General features: G+C 32.9%; 1 protein-coding gene across 2 annotated transcripts; it reads left to right on the forward strand.

Moving 5' to 3' along the window:
• The first annotated feature begins 1,312 nt into the window (after positions 1 to 1,312).
• On the forward strand, positions 1,313 to 16,546 carry LOC143052851 (acidic leucine-rich nuclear phosphoprotein 32 family member D-like). Of its 2 annotated transcripts, none has more exons than XM_076225975.1 (8): positions 1,313 to 1,478; positions 4,147 to 4,290; positions 8,681 to 8,800; positions 10,275 to 10,431; positions 11,050 to 11,106; positions 12,770 to 12,858; positions 15,711 to 15,780; positions 16,320 to 16,546. In XM_076225975.1, exons 1-8 carry the CDS (start codon positions 1,425 to 1,427, stop codon positions 16,394 to 16,396), a joined length of 768 nt encoding a protein of 255 aa, XP_076082090.1. In that variant the 5' UTR covers positions 1,313 to 1,424; the 3' UTR covers positions 16,397 to 16,546. The 2 variants fall into 2 exon arrangements, with proteins under 2 accessions (XP_076082090.1, XP_076082089.1); XM_076225974.1 differs by having other exon boundaries at positions 1,314 to 1,478; positions 12,770 to 12,894.
• Positions 16,547 to 21,548: the final 5,002 nt, after the last annotated feature.

The raw sequence follows: 21,548 nt of genomic DNA on the forward strand, positions 1-21,548 counted from the left end.
GCTAATAAAATAATCTCCATTCACAAATTATCAAGTCCTATCAAGATTTCAATAATATATTTTCGTAACACGTAACATTTTTTACGACCAAAAAAAAGGAAAAGAAATTTCATGCACATTTTGCAATAATTCTCGTCCACATCTCTCTGTATAGCTTTTGAATTGCTATCATCATGATCAACCCTATTAACTTCTGATCATGTAGTGTTGTAGCTCTGGAAAATATATTTTGATTTGGGGGGGGGGGGTATTTGTTATTTAGCCATCGTTTGAAGTTATGCTTGAAAAAGTATGTATTTAACATATATGTAGCTCCACAAGGGGGCCTGCAGTGGCGGATCCAGGGGGGGGGGGGGGTTCCGGGGGTGCGCACCCCCCTTTATTTTTGCCGATCAATGCATTTGTATCGGGACATATGTTTTGCACCCCCCCCCCTCTTTGCCCTGGGTTAGCACCCCCCCTTTCGAAAATTCCTGCATCCGCCCCTGGCCTGGGCTACACAAAATCCGCCTCTGATGTTTTTCGATAATATATGAAAAGCACAAGCATTTGTTTCTCAAACTACAGAAAATTGTTATACTTCTCAGTACACACAAATATAACACGTGTTCTTTTCAGGAGAAAATAAAATGCCTTACAGAGTGACAGGAATATGACAGTAGTTATCAATTCGTTTGATGTGTTTGAGCTTTTGATTTTGTCATTTAATTTAATTCTTTCCGTTTTTGAATCAGTTTCCTCCAACTTGTTATTTTTGTTATTTTACTTTCTGTTCTTGTAAAACTTGACAAATATTCTATTTTGAAAACGGTGTTTTCCTAAAATCAAACCAAAATTTCCATTAGAATACTATAAGAAAAAAATATGCGGGATAATTTTATTTTATATATAAAAGTTATATCATAACCCTTTTAAAAAGACGTACGGTCTTTCACAATGCATTTCTTTCACAAACACCCCTTTTCCCAACGCTGTAGCCACGTGTGTAGACCTCCACTTGTACAAGCTTACCCTTATTATTTCTTAGCGCGTTAAGACTATTGTTTCATTGATGTATACTCCATCTCTTAAAAATTTAGAAAGAATCAAGTTAAAAAATTTAAATATTAGCGTAGATCATTTGTCAATGAGTTTTACGTTTACACACAAATCCCAGTGTCGGCACTACTTTCTTATTTAACCACGTTGTTATCAAGTTGTAAACAAACCGTGACGTTTATATGTCTTTAAATTTCATTGGTTGAAAATTAGCACAACTTATGCATATTCATTAAATCTTCACGTGTTTGGGTACCAGTAATTGACCAATAACGATACCCCTCTACGAAACATTGATCAGCCCGCGCACTGTGGTTGTTCAACATTCGACTTAATCGAATAAGATTGTTATTGAAAGGGATTCATCTCAAATACAACTTTTCAGGATGGATATGGCAAAGAGGATCGAGTTGGAAAAGAGGGGACGGAAATCTACTGAGGTAATTACACTTTCTTTAGACTTTAAACAGTTTATATCGCCAGAAATATCATAGAAACGTTGTTTACACGACAAGGCGTCTGGGGGCCCATGTGGTTGTTCTAATGTTGGAAGTGGGGGGAGATGATTGTCAAAGCATAAGTTTTAAGTTTTTCAGTGAGGGTAAATGGTCAGCATGTGCATATGTTCAATAGTGTACTATCTTGATTGGTTTCAAAGAGAACTGGCGAGTCAACTTGTTACGTGGAATGCATGTTGATGCAATATTCTGGCACCATGAATTCACTAGACAACATGGACAGTTTTCTGAAAGGTTTGGCATGACAATTGTTTGCATCTAGAAAGAACTACATGATACGAACATTGCATGACTTGTAATGAGTGGGAGGGTTGTTCAAAGAAGTTTTGGACACCACTTCACTTTCAAATTTAGCACCATGTTTTCATTCAAAATTGATGAATGCGATGAACCAGTTGCAATTTTAATGACAAACAACTGTTATATTTCAATCTACGAAAGTATTATTTCGGAAATGACAGTAAGTGAAGAAAGATTATGTTGCAGTTCTTTGGACTGGTCATCAAATCATATGTCAACATGACCACCTCCACTAAATAGCATCATTCTTGACATGCACATCTTTAAATAAACTAACGATTGATGCAGTTACATTCTTCACATGTCTGCGAATGTTTTGGTATGAAAAGTTGTATTTTGTTTCGTTAAATAAGAATAGAAATTTTGAATTTACATTGAAGTTGAACCCATTGTGGTATAATCAATGGCGGCCATTAATCTCTCCTCCATGTCCATTGCTTGCATGCCAGGTAAGGTTATCAGAGACGCACTGATCACTAATATGGTCGCGAACGCAACAAAATGGATAGGTTCTATCCGTATATTATCCCATTAATCAACTTTATTTTGCACAATGCCTCGAAAACAAACAATCTGCAATTTCTTGCATCTATTTCTGTTGACCTACTTCTCGTCATCGCCTTTCTCCGCCATTGATGCATCTGTTAGTAATTTAGCGTATTCTTTGAGGTCTTAATATTAATTTGAGAATAGAATTTACTTAATTTTGATTTAAGAAAGTTTACACTTCATAATTCTCGAAATAATTGAAATACAGAAGTTTCCGAAATTGGGTCACAAGATGACGCACCTGACGATGCATTTTGGTCGCCATATTGGATTTTCGTTTTTCGTATTTTTAACAAACTTTATCATCAAATTGTAGCAAACTCTGGTGCAGTTACTTGTGTTTTTAACTAAAACAAGTATTAAGGAAGCTTTCTCGAGACTTACCAACATCTTTTAAGTGATTTAGAGTTGGCAAATGCCGTTGCAAGAACGGTATGGAACGCGGCAGTGCTACATCAATGGCGGTGACAGGCATTCTGCATATATTCAAATGCGTACACCATTGACAATGTAGGTCCCCGATGATGACATTAATTGTAAAGTTGTTTGGTTTGGAAAGGGTCTGTCATAGTGGGCAATGCATGTCTAATAGTCCATTTATAATAAAGAGAGCGTTTAAAATGTTTGCGATTCAGAAATAAACCGTACTAGTCGTAAAATTTAGGAGCCGAAATTTCACTTTGGTTGTGTACACCTCGTCACGTGATCAGCGGAATACTTAGTCTAGTATTCATACGCCAAAAACGTAAATAAACTGAAGTCAACAAATTGCATGTAGCCAGTTCAGTTCGAAATGATTTTTGACTGAAAATATTTAACTAGGTTGAATTTATCATCTGATTAAAAATTATGATTTTAAGTAAAAAAACAATATTTTTACCTAACAAAAAAGATCATAGATAAAAAGTGGTTTCATTTTTCCTATGGACCACTGTATTTACATTCCAGTAATTTTAAAGTAAGTACATTGCAGAATATGATGTAAACGTTTCAAAAGATTATTTCCAAGAAATTGTATAGGATTTCTAATATTGAGGAGCAACTTAATCATTTAATTTACAGTTAATTGTATTTTTTTTTTTTTTTTATATATATAGCATATATTATAAAATGATCTTTCCACATACTGCATGGTCCTCAGACCCCCTTTTTGTCTTATTTTATGTAAGGTTTTGAGGGGGTATGTGGATAGGAGAGAAGAAATTTGCAGCTTCAAGTAAAATCATGAAAATTATAAATAACAAACATCTTCTTTTGCTTATTTTACATATTTAGACTCGGTGACTGTCCCTTTAAAAATTGGTACTGCATTATGTTACATTTTCATGTACAACTGATGATGAAATTTAACCAACAACCATTTTTATTTAAATTATTAAGGCCTGGAATAAACTGGGAAGGATGTCAAAATGCAACTATTTACAACTATTTCCATAAGAGTGAAGGATAGTTGATACTTTACTTGTCATGTTTGTGTGCAGCATTCTAAAAGCTGTTTAGGTCAGCTGTATAATACAGTAACAGATATTTCATGATTTATATAATAAAAAAACTTGTTTACCAGGAGATACAATATACTAATCAAATTGAAGTTTCTAACAAGTTGTCAATCCATTGTTGACCTTTTAGGGCAAAGGATTATCACCATTCAAATATATTGAGTGAATGCTTTGGTTAAATTTGTTTTTTTAAGGAAGATTTTTCTTTTAAACTTTTGCATTAAACTTTTATTTTGTTGTAGATCAAAGAATTGAATTTAGACAACTGTCGTGCATCACAAGTAGAGGGTCTTACAGATGAATTTGCAGCATTAGAATCGTTAAGTTTGATAAATGTTGGATTAACATCGCTGAAAGGTTTCCCTAACCTTCCTAACCTCAAAAAGGTAAGTATATTGAAAAAAAATTTATTCACGATTTCCACTAAGACGAGTTCACAAATCTTAACTTAAAGATGCCGTAAGATTGAAAAAGTATCAAAATATCATTATTTTATTATTAACTTCCTAGACTCATCTTTAATATGATAGTGATGAAACTGATTATTCTTGTACATACACATGTGAACTTAAAATTAAGTTTTTGGCCTTGTCTTGACGCTTGATTTCGTTATGTGTTTTTGTAATGCAGTTTAAAGAAAAACTAGATACATGTACATGTAGCAAACCATAAGGCAATAGAATGCTAGATTCAAGGGTGTGGAAATGCTATGCCCGACTCACCCGACTCGTACATTTGAACAACCGGACAAGTAATTATTTTTGTCTTGGTTACCCGTGGACAAGTAAAAAAAATACAACATTTGTACAAGACAAAGTTCAAATCCAACAAAAACATAAAATAAATTTCAAAATGTATAAAGATGTTTAATTTATGTAAAAGAAACCAATCTTCAGCAAGTAAAAACATCAATGTTCATGACAATAAATATTACATGATACTGGAAATAGATCGATTACCAAAATAAATAAAAATAAGTATGCGAACCAGAGTCGTGTAACATTGCATTGGCTTTGTCCATTGACCCTGGATTGATGATTAAGTTTTATCCATCATTTACCGGTTGTGCAGTGTTCTAGGATTCCCATTACCCGTTACCCGGGGTAAGTGGATTAGGACAACGGGTAAGTCATTTTTTAGCCTTTGTCACCCGGTGGTAAGTCAATTTTCAAGTTCGGGGAAGCCGAAAAACTCTTGAAATTTCCCGGTCCTCTTCAATTTTCCCATATCTGCTTTTTATTTTTATTAAATCACGAGAAAAAAATTTGATAAAAGATCGAAGATTTTGTCGATGTCTATCGGCGCTTTTATTCAAGCACTCGTTTACTAGGTGTAATCAAGCGCAAAAGAGACCACATTCTTCTATCATTCTAAAAGTCGGTCACGGTGTCGGTAAAATCGGAAAATCCGGATTGATAACTGGTGCTTAAATCGGGACATAAACGATTTTTTTTCTTGTCATCGGAGGAAAATAAACTTACAGTTGCATTTATTATAGCTCTTAATAAATGACATAGTAATAACTATAACATATTTGTCAAATTTAGTAAGAAATCGTTTTTATACGACCGCAAATTTTGAAAAAATTTTCGTCGTATATTGCTATCACGTTGGCGTCTGCGTCGTCGTCGTCGTCGTCGTCGTCGTCGTCGTCGTCGTCCGGCGTCCGAATACTTTTAGTTTTCGCACTCTAACTTTAGTAAAAGTGAATGGAAATCTATGAAATTTTAACACAAGGTTTATGACCACAAAAGGAAGGTTGGTATTGATTTTGGGAGTTTTGGTCCCAACATTTTAGGAATTAGGGGCCAAAAAGGGCCCAAATAAGCATTTTCTTGGTTTTCGCACTATAACTTTAGTTTAAGTTAATAGAAATCTATGAAATTTTGACACAAGGTTTATGACCACAAAAAAACGGTTGGGATTGATTTTGGGAGTTTTGGTCTCAACAGTTTAGGAATTAGGGGCCAAAAAAGGGCCCAAATAAGCATTATTCTTGGTTTTCGCACAATAACATTAGTTTAAGTAAATAGAAATCAATGAAATTTAAACACAATGTTAATGACTACAAAAGGAAGGTTGGTATTGATTTTGGGAGTTTAGGTCCCAACAGTTTAGGAATTAGGGGCCAAAAAGGGACCCAAATAAGCATTTTTCTTGGTTTTCGCACCATAACATTAGTATAAGTAAATAGAAATCTATGAAATTTAAACACAAGGTTTATGACCATAAAAGAAAGGTTGGGTTTGATTTTGGGAGTTTTGGTCCCAACATAATAAGGGGCCCAAAGGGTCCAAAATTAAACTTTTGTTTGATTTCATCAAAATTGAATAATTGGGGTTCTTTGATATGCTGAATCTAACTGTCATGACTGTGTATGTAGATTCTTAACTTTTGGTCCCGTTTTCAAATTGGTCTACATTAAGGTCCAAAGGGTCCAAAATTAAACTTAGTTTGATTTTGACAAAAAATGAATCAGTTAGGTTCTTTGATATGCTGAATCTAAAAATGTACTTAGATTCTTGATTATTGGCCCAGTTTTCAAGTTGGTCCAAATCGGGGTCCAAAATTAAACTTTGTTTGATTTCATCAAAAATTGAATAAATGGGGTTCTTTGATATTCCAAATCTAACTGTGTATGTAGATTCTTCATTTTTGGTCCTGTTTTCAAATTGGTCTACACTAAAGTCCAAAGGGTCCAAAATTAAACTTAGTCTGATTTTAACAAAAATTGAAATCTTGAAGTTCTTTGATATGCTGAATCCAAAAATGTACTTAGATTTTTTATTATGGGCCCAGTTTTCAAGTTGGTCCAAATCAGGATCTAAAATTATTATATTAAGTATTGTGTAATAGCAAGTCTTTTCAATTGCACAGTATTGCGCAATGGCAAGAAATATCTAATTGCACAATATTGTGAAATATCAATTTTTTTTTTAATTAGAGTTATCTTTCTTTGTCCAGAATAGTAAGCAAGAAATATCTAATTGCAAAATATTGTGCAATAGCAAGATTTTTTTTTAATTGGAGTTATCTTTCTTTGTCCAGAATCAACTTAAATCTTTGTTATATACAATATACAATGTATATTCACTTTTTACTACCAACTGATAAATTAAAATAATCTTTACCATTCAGTGATAACAAGCAGTTTTTTTACATCTTAATATTTTATGATGTATTTAAATGAGTAGTTATTGTTGCAAACTCCATTAGAAATTTTAATTGAGATTAGTTTTGGAATAAGGGAAAGGGGGATGTGATTAAAAAAATTGGGTTCAATTTTTCTCATTTGAAATTTCATAAATAAAAAAGAAAATTTCTTCAAACATTTTTTTGAGAGGATTAATATTCAACAGCATAGTGAATTGCTCTAAGAGAAACAAAAAATTTAAGTTCATTAGAACACATTCATTCTGTGTCAGAAACCTATGCTGTGTCAACTATTTAATCACAATCCAAATTTAGAGCTGAATCCAGCTTGAATGTTGTGTCCATACTTGCCCTAACCGTTCAGGGTTCAACCTCTGCGGTCGTATAAAGCTACGCCCTGCGGAGCATCTGGTTTTTAAATTTTGTACAAAATTCAATCGTATCCGAATCCAGCTTTGTTCAGTAAATTACAATATTCAAAGTTATTATGGCGGGTAAGTAATTTTTTTATTGATCTTACCCTTGGTAAGTCAAGGTGCCAAAAAAATCCTAGAACACTGATTGTGTCATTTCTTTCAATTTTGTATCAAGATTCAGATTGACAAATACTTAATAAAAAGCTGGACAAGCAAGACAAAAAGAGTCATGAAAACCTTAAATGCAAATGGAGGACAGAGTATTTAAAAAAAAAGAAACGAAAGCGAGAATCACTGTCCTCAAATTTAGTATATTATGTACCTACTGGCTACAACTTTTATTCCAAAACTGCTGCAAAATTGTCCTTTACATGTCATTTCATTGGTTGGTTTGCTGTTAGGTTTCTGTCCCACTGATGTTAACCCATTTCCTAATTTACTAATTTTTTACACATATAAACAAATGGATTTTATTCGTTTGTGATGCACAATAGTGCTAAGTAAGAATCATATATTAGCTAGCCTAACAAGAAATACTTCAATATTTATTGGGATCATCAGGGCAAGTAAATTTTTTTCCGGACAAGTAAAATTTTTAGTTTTACTTGCCCAGGAACAAGTGCTCACAACAAATATTTCCACACCCCTGAGATTGTGACACCAGCCTTCACGCTTAACTTTTGAGTCCCAAGCCAGGACCTCAATTTTTGAAAATTTTTGTTGGATTCTGTTGACTACACAGCAGAATTTTATTAGGCCAATGCCGTAGGACTTTTGGTTAAGTGTGGAGACTGTTACACAAAAAAATGAAAATGGGTAATGTGTCAAAGAGACAACAACCCGATCAGTTTAGCCTACAACAGACACTCCATCTCGAATCAAAAAAATATGCTCAACTTTGCCTGTGGAAGTTGAAAACTTATTTTCAAAGTTAATTCTTTATATACATGTAGCTAATAACAACATAAACTTGAAGAAATAGCAAGTTTCATATCATACTTGATAAACCAGAACTCTAATTTCAACTGATTTTTTTATAACTCAACTATACATAGTTAATTGAATACTATCTTCTTAACATTCAAACTTACATTTTGGTGTAAGTTTTAAATGTATTTATTTGTGGTGAAAAGGAAATATTGAATTTGTTATTTTTCTCCACAATTTGTGTTTTGTTGAAATGCCACATATATTTTATTTATTTTAGTTGGAATTGAGTGATAACAGAATTTCCGCGGGACTTAATAATCTGTCTGGTTGTCCAAATTTAACACATTTAAGTTTGAGTGGTAACAAAATAAAAGACTTAGGAACATTAGAACCTTTAGTAAGTACACAATTAGTCAATGTAAGGGAGATAACTCTACAGGGAACATTAGAACCTTTAGTAAGTACACAATTAGTCATTGTTAGAGAGATAGGAACATTAGAACCTTTAGTAAGTACACAATTAGTCATTGTAAGAGAGATAACTCTACAGGGAACATTAGAACCTTGCATTGTAATGCAGGCATGGATTGTGTTATTTAAACTGCATTGTACACCCCTCAAAATCATGAATAAGAATAAGAATAAGAATTTTATTAGTATAAAATCCAAACAATAGGATTGTTACTAAAATACACAACAAAAACAAAAACAAACAAACAGACAGACAGACAGGCATATTAATAACAAAACGATAGACATTAAACACTACAAACATGTAGCATTGAAAGAATTTTTTTTTTTATTATAGATTATTAATTTTAATTATAAAACTATTTTTGACAGCATGCCTCCTCTTTAAAATTATTAATTCAAATATTATGCTTATATATAATATTATAAGTTGAGCCATCAGTTACACAGTTCATATAATGACATTATAATTGTTTCTCTCATTATACATTTCACTTATATAGTTAACAATAATAAGTAAAATATCACATTCTTCACAGGAAAATATAAATTCAAATTTGTTTTCTTCACTCATTGAATTAAAACTGGGGACAATACTAGAAATTTCATTAAACATTTTGAAATCATGAGAATTCCTCTCAGTGATATTGTTTGCCTTAAATTACTGGAGAATACAGGCTTTTTCCCCTGGAGAAGAATCCCAATTTGAAAAAAAAATGGCTTAAAATTATTCCCAAAAAGACAACTTTTTTCCCAAACAATGCAGTCTCAGTAGTAATTGTGCATGAAAACAAACTGAAAAAACACTCATTTAAACATTTGTCAAGCCTAAAAATGACTATATGTGCAGATTTGAGGGTCTATTTATGTATCATCACTGACAATAAGGGGTCTTATTTCAAATGAGGGTTTACCTGTTGATTAAGGGGGTCTGCAAATTGAAGTTCCAGTCAAATTCATGGTTTATTATAAATTTCCCAATTTGATAAAAATGACGCATACTTTCCCAATAAAAAAGGGTAGAGGTAGTTTTGAAAAAAACCAACAATATCACTGCCTCTTAAAATCTTGAAAACATAAATCTTTTGAGTGCTATTCAAATACATATTATATTATTGTAGAAAAAAAACTCCTAAGAAAAAACAAAATCCTGGAACATATATGTTCCTTCTGAAAACATACTTATTGACAGTTCTTTTTTACAAGAAAAATAATATAAACGTGTCATTTTAAACTAAGCTCAAACTGAAAAGTTATCTTTGCATTAGTTTTTTGACATACAATAAATTTCATTTACTTTAAAATTTATTGAAGTCATTTAAAAAATCTGAATTAGATTTATTATTATTATTGTTAGAAGGATTTCACTTGTTCATAAATTATTTATTTTTATTTTTCAGAAAAGTTTTGCCAATTTAAAAAGTTTAGATTTATTTAACTGTGAGGTAACAAATGAAGAAGAATACAAAGACAGAGTATTTGAATTATTATCACAGCTGAAATATTTAGACGGTTACGACCAGAATGATGAAGAGGCAGAGGATGAGGATGACGATGGTAAGACCATGAAAACGACCCTGCCCCTTCCAAAATTATTGGAAGAAAATCCAGGTTTCTTGTTGGACCCTTGTTTTAAACATCATATTAATTTTTTATTAAGAATAATAAAAAATCATCTTTGTACCAGTAGTTGTAAACACTGATTGATTTGAACAAAACTAGCCAAGTTAAGGGGATTCAAAGAATCTTGATTTTGCAATTTTGCAATTTAATATTTGATGTCTAGAATAGAAAAAAACTGCTTTTCTACAAATGTACTGGAAAAAAAAACCCAGATTTTTTGTAGAGAGAGTGAACTTCTTTCATTTGTAGTAAAAAAAATTGTGTACTGTAAATTCAGAAATTATTGCGAAACATGCAACAGTGTCAAATCGCAATAATTTATACTCACATTTTGAATTCTTTATATGATTTAAACATGATTTTTCTGAATAATGAAAAATTAAAATCGCATTTTAGTCCAAAATGACAAAATCACAATGATAAAATACTCGCAATAATTTTTGAATTTACAGTATTGTTAATAGCTACAAATAAGCACATATATCTGTGTGTGTCCCATTGATGCTGTTTATACTTTATTACCTGATTATAAATATTTTTGATTTTCTACAGACGGAGAAGTTGATGGTGACGATGATGACGACGAAGATGGAGAAGTAGAAGGAGGAGGTAAAAACAACATTTATATAGATTTCAGTAAAGTTACATCTCAACACTTGTTATGTCTTGTTAGCAGCAGATTTGTAAACCACTTTTGCTGAGAAAAAAAAATCTACTGGGCCATGTTACTAAACAAAAATGTTACAGTATTTTTTATCCTAACTAGAATATTATCCACAAAGTTCTTTGTAACTTTCTACATATTAATCTAAACTGCATACATGTATGTTAAAAATAAAATGCATTATTTAGGCTTAAATTAAAATATTATTTGTTTGCCCTTTACCGACCGACCCTATAAATTCGTTCCGCCTGAAAATCTTTTATTTATGTTTACCAGCAAGATTTTATTTTATTTTATTTTTTGTTCCTACCAAAAATCTTATATTTGTATTTCCCGCTCAAAACTTTTTTACCGGAATTCTCAGGTTTTATCTTTCCTGTATAAGGTCTAGTCCGTTTGGTATCACATGAGCGTTTGACATGAATGAACACTTGCATTTGGAGTTTCAAAGCATTTGTTTGAAATCGATGTTGAAAGCTTTGAAATCATGATTTAACGAACGTTACTCTGTGTCTTTATACATGAAGAGCAGGGTTCATTCCAAAAAAGTTCGTCCAATACTAAATTATCAACGTGTGTACAAAATATTTTGTAAACAGACTTTGTATCCTATGTAGGGATGGTCTTTGGTGGTCCGTAGATTAGGATGATTATGTTAATGATGCCTTCGACCAGCATTGATATATTCTGATTTATATCTGACATGAACCAAAGTTCTGTAAAGGGGAGAATATTTGGCAGTAAAATCGCCAAGTTTTTCCATACAGATCATTTATAAATGCGGTGTAAAATACGTGACAATTGAGTTTCAAGTCTTGTAGCATTTTTATTGGAAACACAGGTACACACAAAAATTTAAACACTCTAGGGACTTTTTCTACTAGTAATGTACAATGTATTTATGCCCGGACATATTTTACCAGAACAAAGTTATTTCTTACCTGCTTACAGAAAAACTTTAGGTTTGAACCTTGAAGTAAGCGTTCAAGGTACAGAGTACTATTAGTGCAAGTTAAAATTCTTAAAAATTCCAGGTATGTAAACGTTTAAAATATGCCGCACAGCCCTATATTTTGAAATTTGAAAAAAAGTTGTAGTGCATATGAATTAACTTCACATTCTACATGATATTTTTTTTTCTTCAAAACTTGGGACTATTATACTAATAGTCCTAGAAACTTATTAGCAAAAGCATACTTAAACAAAAGCAATACAGACAAAAATGACATCATGCAGATTTTGTATCTATAAAATAAAATATTATACCTACCTGCCTACCCATGACAAAAAATGTACCGAGCTAAGTTATTTTTTGGGAAAGAAAAATAAAATATTTTACCTACCTACCTACCCTGTTTCAAAACATAGGGTCGGAAAAGGGCAAACAAACAATATTTTAATTTAGGCCTTATACTTTCAAGTTTTTATCTTATTTTTTTGTTGTTGTAAATATAAGTATGCATAAAAAATTAATTTAAAAACACTTTATATTAACTCAAGTTTAACTTTACCAAAGAATAAATGAGTTGTTGCCCTTTGTTCATCAATTAAATTTTGACACAATATTACATGAACACTATTTTTGAGATGATTTGTTACACATTGTAGATGATGATGATGACGATGATGAGGACGGTGATGAAGACGATGATGAAGACGGGGATGAGGATGATTTAGATGAAGATGATGACGACGAGGTTGGTCTCAGCTACTTGGAGAAAGAAAATCTCGACGTTAGTTTATCATTTTGTTGGCTTTGCTTTTGGCTTTTTCTTTGTGCTTAGCCATAGATTTTGTGCTTCTTGTTTGTTGACAGCTGATTGTTCATTATTAAAGTTTAGATGTTAAATGTTTTTGTGGGAAAAAACCATGCTTGCTTATATGTCAAAGTTTGTTCATGTAAGATAGAGAATCATGTTTTGATTATTTTGCGTGTCCTGTTTTCTAAATCATTTGTTGTAAGTAGAATTTATAAATTGAATTTTGGTTTTAAACTCTCTTAAATACAAAAACAAAACTACAATTCTTCGAAGATGGATTGGTTTCGTATCAATACTTGTATAAACATGCCTTTTGATTGGTTTAATTGTCTTAGTATGTTCTGTCTCATTTATGAACCTGAAAGTGTTCGTCTTTTTATCAATATTTGTAGATTAGATTCTAACATTTTTTTGATAAACTTCAAAATTGTACCCTGCTTTAGAGATGGAAATATCTAAAGGATTACTACCCGTATGAAAAGATTTTGTCTGTTTATTGGATTTCAAAGGTCTGCTTTAATCATGGTTTCAGAATTTAATCTCCATGTATCTGAATTTTGAAGTTCTAATTTGTAAGTCTGTTATTACAAAACAAGCTGGCTTTGTCATTTGTCTGCTTTTACTAACAATATTTGACACAAAGCACAGTTTATATATTGTATTTATGGATGCAATAATTTCTTTTAAATGTAATCTCTACAAAAAAAATTCTTCTTAAAACTGTTTAAAAAATCATAAAAGAGTAATTTTTCTGAAAAAACTTTGTTGGAAAAGTTATTAAGTTATTGTTATGGTACAATAAGTGTGTTAAAATTAACTCAAGTATTAATTGCTAAAACTGCCTAGTAAGTAGAACTAGTAACAAATTCATTTTTGGACAAAAGAAATATTACATGTGTTTCTGCTAACCCTACCTTCTCTAGTTTAAGTGCCTACCATAAAACTTTTCATGCCATTTTAGAACAAGCACTGTTTAAACAAGTCCAGACTGAGTCCCTAGTAGTAAACAGCTTAAAATTATTTGTAAAATAAAATGATATTGCCTACCAAACTACCCCACATTAGTGGAAACACATGTATTATTTTTGGGGGCCTTAGCATTGAGACATTAACTAGCATCTAGTTTTTATGGCCCCACAACGAAGTTGTCGGTGCCATATAGTTTTACCCTTGTCCCTAATTCCGTCATTCCGCAACACACAATGATACAGAGTTTTTTTCTAAACGCCTTCAGGTATTGGGCTGATTTTTGGTATGTGAGTTAACCATGATAAGTTACAGATTAAGTTCAAGTTTCGTTCCACTACCACTATTATTTGCCAAAATTACAGGCTTTGGACTTTGATGAATTGTTGAAAATCACAGTTAAACGGAGTTTTTTCCAAACTCCTTCAGCTATTGGGCTGATTTTTGGTATGTGAGTTAACCATGATGAGTTAGAGATTAAGTTTAAGTTTCGTTCCACTTTACTAATTTTTGTAGAAATTACAGGCTATGGACTTTGATAAATTGTTGAAAATCACAGTTATACGGATTTCTTTTCTAAACTCTTTTCAGATATTGGGCTGATTTTTGGTATGTGAATTACTTATGATGAGTTACAGATCAAGATTAGGTTTCGTTCCTCTCCGCTAATTTTGGCCAAAATTAAGGGTTTACAACTTTGAAAATTGTTAAAAATGAGTTATATAGACTTTTTTTTCTATACCTCCAGATTTTGAGCTGATTTTTTTTTTGCGTCGTAAAATGGTATCATGTCATCGTCGTTGTCTGAAGACGCATTTATTTTCCGGAAATAACTTTAGATTTAGCGAATGGATATCTTTAATTATTTACCAAAAGGTTTAAACCCACTAAAGGAAGGTTGGGATTGATTTTAGGGGTTATGGTCCTTATAGTTTAGGATTTAGGGGCCAAATAGGGGGTCCAAAATGAGCATTTTTGTAGTTTTCAAACAATAACTTGTGTTTAAATGGATGAATCTCTCTGAAGTTATACCACAAGTTTCCATACCATTAAGGGATGGTTAGTAATGACATTGGGGGATTCTTTTAATATTTTGGAATTAGGTGCAAAAAAGGGGGAAACTAGGCTTTTCTGGTCACTGAACAATTAAGACAATCCAAAAGCAGTGTGATGGAGGTAAATTATAAACAGTTAACATACAATGCTTGGTTTGTGCAGATTTACCTTCCTTACGCTACTTGTAAATAATGTTACTTTTTGTATAAAGAAATGTCATGTTTTGGACTCAAAAAAAGGGGGGTGGTAGTATTTTTCATTTTTTTTTCCCAAATTTCTCAAATTCCAAATTTTTTAAAAGTTTGAAGTTGAAATCTTTAATTGCACAATATTTATTGTATAATAGATTTGTAAGATCTTGACATTTGTTTAGTGTCAGTAACTCATATAATGTCAAGAATTTTATCAAAATCCAAATTCAGAGCTGTATCAAGCTTGAATGTTGTGTCCATACTTGCCCAAACTGTTCAGGGTTCAACCTCTGCGGTCGTATAAAACTGCACCCTGCAGAGCATCTGGTTGAAATGTGAGACTACAATCATGTTTGTGTCCACATGTTTTATTGAAATTGCAGATTTTTCAACTTTTTGAGACGGGGCCACTCGTGTCGCTTTGACACATCTAGTTTCTGTCTGAGAGGGATAAACTACTAAACTGCAGAAATATTTTGTCTGTTTTATAGAGCTACTGGTACCTTTTACTTTGTATGTGAATAAAGTTTAAGAAGTATTGAAACTATAACTAAAGGGAGGTAACTATAATTGTAGGATGATTCCGAGGGAGAAGATTTTGATCCCGAGGCAGATGATGATGATGATGTTGAAGAAATTGATGATGGTAGGTTCATGGGAATAATTACATTTTTAAGATGCATGTCATATTTAGCAAATAAGGACTACAAAACAAAAAAAGCAAGATGAACTTGTGCATTACACATGAAAAAGTGTTGTGTATACATGGATCACCTACAGTCATTTAAACTGTGATAAAAAAAAAAAATTTACTTAGAAGTCACAAAAAAACTTTCACATTCGGTTACTGTGGATTAAGGTGAAAAAACTATGTGAATTAAGTTTTTTATCCTTCATTGAACTTTTGATGTCGTCCCTAAGGAAAACTTACATGTTCGTTGATATTTAATTTCATGGTTTTGCCTAATTCTGCGGTCGAGTCTATAGATAATTTGTTATAAGTTGAACATTGAATTTCAAGGTCCACCTGTACCAGTGAAATCCACGATGATTGGTATCCAACGACTTTAATAATGAATCCACAGTTATTTGATCATATCTTTATTCCTTCAACATTTCATATAAATAAAAAAAAATATATCTTATTTAAAATATTTAAATAAATATTTAAATTCACTTTTTCAGAAGACTCATCGCCTGTCCGAGGAACCAAGCGGAAATTAGAAGAGGGAGAAGAGGCTGGAGAAGAAGATGATGACTGAATTGTTTGTTGTTTTCTTGTTGACAATTTTTAACCAAAAGGAATGGGACGTAACTCTTTATGAGAATCTGACTGGTTCCAGAAAAACCATTGGAACGATTACTGTTGAGTGCTATTTTCAGAATTTGTTACCAGTTGACAATTATTTTATTTGAAAGTATAGAATTTAGAAGAAAACCATTTATTTTATAATTTATTTATGTACAACTGGTCAAATTTAAGTCTGAGAAATTTAGTTTTAATTTGTGCATCATATCACTTCATTGTTCTTATCATCAACAATTATGTTTAACACTTAAACTTGACCAGTTGTAAGTTATATTACCATGGTAACAATTATTCTGATTTTAGTGTTGATGAAATAGGCATGATCATTACATTGTATAAAGTCTTCACTATCATTACTCAGAGGATAGTACTGTTTCATTCCATAGTCCATTAGTACAAACACTGGGTACATTGTAGAACAGTTTGTTATAAAATTAAACAAGGTCTGCAGTAGGGGAGGATATCTAAAGAATTTAATCAATTTTATAGGGGAAAAAGGGGGGGGTCTCAAGGATTTAACAAGTTATTGATGACAGGGGTTGGGTGTTGGTATTCTTAATTAAGAGGGTTGAAGGATTTGTTAAAAAATATGATTTAAAATATTTTACATAATTACTTTAGGTCTTTTTAAAGTAACTGCATTTTATGCAGTTATCAAAGTTAAGTTACAGAAGAAATACTAACTCCTATTTTTAGCAGGTGCCTGTTATTCATAATATTGTACAACTAATCACTTCCACAGCATTACATATACAGGAAAAGAGTTAATGCTAAATTAGTCAACAATGATTTAAATTGTTATTAATATTAAATGTATCTGTCACTACTAAAGCTCAAAAGCTTTAATTAACAGGTGTTGTTGGGTCTACAAATAGAATGATACCTTTTTCCTGTAGTCACTTTCATTAATACCTAGATATATCCTGTTTTTAAGGATTATAGAAGGGAATATCCATAGAACTGACTACCTCAGAATAAGCTCTTGTGATCATACAAAAAATAAAAGCACTTTAAAAAAAATCTCTTTTTATTGTTTTTTTTTCAAAAGGGAACCCAATTTAAAAATAGATGATCACCTTTTTCTGCCTGGTTAAGAATAATGTGTCCCCATCTCCCTTTTGAAATTTTTGTTGGTAATGCTGTGTCTATGATTATATGTATAGTAGTATAAACTGTATATTCTGTACATTATACCATTGTCTATAGATCATCTGGTTCATATTCAATTACTTGTAAATAAAACAATCTAAAGATACATGTTTTACTATGTTCATGGTGGCAAAAGAATGGAGAAAGATACAAAAGGAATTTTTAGCCAATAAAACTTGACAATGTACAAACCATGTAAAGTGTAGTAGCTGACTTTTAAGCTTCAAGGAAAACTAAAGTCAGTTTGTTATTGTTCAGGATATTTATTAATCAGTAATGTAAAACACCCAACTTGTGGAGCAAGGTAGTTACTGCTGTGGCACAAACCAATTCAAATGAACATACTGATATATTACACAGTGATATCTGTATGACGGCTTACAAAAAAACCTAAATGTCAAGTCTGTCCACAGGGGTGGATTTAGGCGGGGGCGTGGCAGGCGTGCGGCCCCCCCCCCCCCCCCCCCCCCAAAATTTGCAAAGCATGGGTTGACTTCAACATATTCAAGTATCAGAAGATACCAATCAATCTTTTTTAACATTCAAAGTATACACAAAACAGTCAGTTTAACAGAATCAACGTGATTACTAATCAACTGACCTATGCTTTATTAAAGTTCTATAAGATAAGATAATTTCAAAGGAAGGTGTCAAACGCGGAGCTGCGTTTGATGACAAATATAATAGGTTTTTAGCAGTTAAAGTAAAAAAAAATGTTACATTGTATTTGCGGTTTTTATAATCAATTTGTTTGATAATCGAAGTTCCAAAACATCCCTTACTCACTTTCACAATTTCATCATGACACAGTCAAGAAAACAGTCGGCAGGTGAGATTCTTTTATAATATCCGTAATGAAAGATAGAAATACTGTTTCAAGCGAAAGGTTAGTTTATTAATTTGTATCTCTGTGTCTATATTCATTTCTCACTTGCAACCTAAATATTTAGCCGAATTCTGTACCGTATTACTGTATGCTTGGAATCCCAAGAAAATAAATATAACTGCGTAAATGCATCTCATTCTGATTTTAGTTGTTTGTGGTGAACGCAGTTAAGTGTGGCACGACCTCCGAAAATCAAAAAGTAAAAAACAGATATTACGAAAGGACAATTAAAAATCGCTGGTAAAAGTAGAACTTTTCATTTGAAAAATATATTGGTCAGGTGAGCAATTGTGATCTGTCTCGTCCCGCTTTGCATCCGTCTGTCCGCCCGTCTATCTGTAGATTGTTGTCAGGTGTGGATTAAGGCGGTTTCAGCTTGAAACTTTAATTCCTCGCTAATTTTAACACACAGTTTGAGATATCTACATTTCACCCCTTTAGAAAATTTTTTCAATAGTTTTACCTAAAAACTCGAAATATTTTGCGCCCCCTAACTGGAAATCCTGGATCCGCCCCTGGTCCATACAATCATGACTATTCAATATAAATTCTCAATAACTTCAATGTCCACTGGTAAAAAACCATCTGTGTATTTCGACTCCATTAGTCCCAACTCCGAACAAAGGAACTCCGCGCTAAAACTTCAAATCAACTAATCAAGATTATTTGAAATCCAAGTAATCATGAATATTCAGCAATAATATATGGAAACGTTGATAAAAGTTTATTTAAGACAACATGATTTCATCTTTATTTTACAATTACAATATAAACAAAATAAAGAGGCTATCACATTCTTCCCTGTGTTGGGAAAAATGACTTCCACATCATACGACTCCTCCTCCCTCTGAAGAAACAAGAGTGCACACGCTGAAATGTCTCGCCTTCTTTACTAATCATTGATATTATGTTGATAGACCTAAATATAAAGCTTTATTACAACCTTCACATAAACTCAACATTAACTAAGAAAACGAAACATTGATCAATGAAACATGAAAATGAGGTCAAGGTCAGATGAACCATGCCAGGCAGACATGTACAGCTAACAATTCTTCAATACAACAAATATGTGGTGTGAGTGCCAATGAGACAACTCTGCATCCATATAAAAATTTATAAAAGTAAACCATTACAGGTCAATGTACGGCCTTCAAGATGGAGCCTTGGCTCACACCGAACAAAAAGCTAAAAAGGGCCCCAAAATTACTAGTGTAATTAATAGCATGTTTGGTGATATAATCCTTCAAATATGCAGGTGGTTTTCTAATTCTTGTTTTTCATGGTAATTCTCTTGGTGGTGTAGGAAGTATTCTGCGTCATCTGAGCCTTGCTGGTTTCTGCTGTGTATTATATTGAACCGTTGTGTTATCTGTGTCTGCCTTGGTAAAACCTGATGTGTCTGGGAGCGTACTGACATCCTGCTCATCCTGTTTGTCAGAAGTATCCCATCTGTCAATCTGGTCAGTCGCTTCTTCACTTGTTATCACATCAGCAGCCCCAAGAGGTGGTTCACCAGTGTTTAACTGTACTGGACGGAAAACGTCTTGTCCAAAAACCAGTCTCTTAACTAATATCAACTAAAATCTGAGCGTCACCAGCTAAGTTTGCGGTCCCTTAATGTGCTTGTTTCCCATCTACCACAAGTACAGCATCACGGTTGGTGTTGCTCTGTGCGTCTTCCTCTGGCAATTAAATAATATACCCCTGCTCTAACTCCTCGTCTGATTCTGTGTCAGTTTCCTCTTTAGTACTGTCGGAGTTCGTCTTCTTCCCGTCAAGGACGGTCTTTCTATGTTGTTTCCTTGGTGCAGGGTTTCTCTAAGGCTCTGAAGCTTTTTCCAAACCGGACAGATGTCCCATTGGTAGAAGAAGGTTTCTGTAAAGTGTTCTTTTGCGTCCTTCTCCATTTTCCTTCTGGACCATGTAAACAGGTATGTCCATGTTAGGCTGTCTAACAATTCTGTATGTGCCCTATTCCCATTTATCCGCTATCTTGTGCTTTCCTTCGAATGCGACTTCTTTACCAAGTACACGATCTCCAGGTTACAAAATGGCTCCACGGGCTCTTATCATATCCCTCTTTCTGTCAATCTTGTGCTGTCTCTGCTGAACGTGTTGCAAGTTCATATGCTTTCTTCAGACACTCCTTCATAGCTTCAGCATACTTTGTAGATGGTTTCCTAGTACCAGTATCCTAAATTCCAAATGCTATATCCACAGGCAAACGTCGGAGAAAATCCAGTGGTTGTCTGTTTGGTACAGTTGTACGCATGTACAAGTCCAGCTACATGGACTTCCAGTCTTCTGCTTAGTCTGTAGAGATCCAACCATGTCCAATAAGGTACGATTGAATCTCTCTGTAAGTCCAATACCCATAGGATGGTAAGGTGTTGTTCGGGACTTTTTCATTCCAGTATAAATGTTGCAGAGTTTGATGATCTTGCTCTCAAAGTTTGCTTCTTCATCAGAATGGATACGTTTAGGTAATCCATAGTGTACAATGAAGTTGTTGAAAAACGCCTCTGCTGGGGTTCGTGCGGTCTGGTTCATTGTAGGAACTACTAAAGCATATTTAGGGAAGTGGTCTGTGTTTACCAAAATGTTGCCATATCAACCTGTGGATCTTTCAAGGGTTAAGTTATCCATGCAAACCAGCTCTAAAGGTTGTGTTGTTTCTATGCTGATAAGTAGAGCTCAATCATTCGGAAGCTGTTTTCGACGAATGCATCTTTTGCAGTCGGCAATCCAGTTCTCGATGTCTCTGTTCATACCATACCAGATGAAGCGGTCACGTACCAATGATAAGGTCTTGTCTCTTCGTACACTAAAAAATAAAAAAGCCAGTGGTTTTGACTCAATTTTTAATGAAATGTTAAAGCCCAGTCAAATATATTTAGTTTCTTGTTTTCAAAAATTGTTTAATAGTATCTTAAACTCAGGAAATTTTCCCAAAATTTGGGCAAAAGGATATATAGTTCCTTTGTTTAAAAGTGGTTCAAAAGATGATCCTTCAAATTACAGAGGAATTACCATTAGAAGTTGTTTAGGCAAGTTATTTGTGAAAATT

This window comes from Mytilus galloprovincialis, chromosome 11 (genome assembly GCF_965363235.1).
Source record: "Mytilus galloprovincialis chromosome 11, xbMytGall1.hap1.1, whole genome shotgun sequence".
Classification (NCBI taxonomy): Eukaryota; Metazoa; Mollusca; class Bivalvia; order Mytilida; family Mytilidae; genus Mytilus; species Mytilus galloprovincialis.

Excerpts from the sequence above, each read along its gene's own strand:
- LOC143052851 (XM_076225974.1), top strand. The coding sequence starts at position 1,425 with ATGGATATGGCAAAGAGGATCGAGTTGGAAAAGAGGGGACGGAAATCT. Across the intron at positions 10,432-11,049 it reads AGAGGATGAGGATGACGATG|ACGGAGAAGTTGATGGTGAC; the intron begins GTAAGACCATGA and ends GATTTTCTACAG. Across the intron at positions 15,781-16,319 it reads TGTTGAAGAAATTGATGATG|AAGACTCATCGCCTGTCCGA; the intron begins GTAGGTTCATGG and ends TCACTTTTTCAG.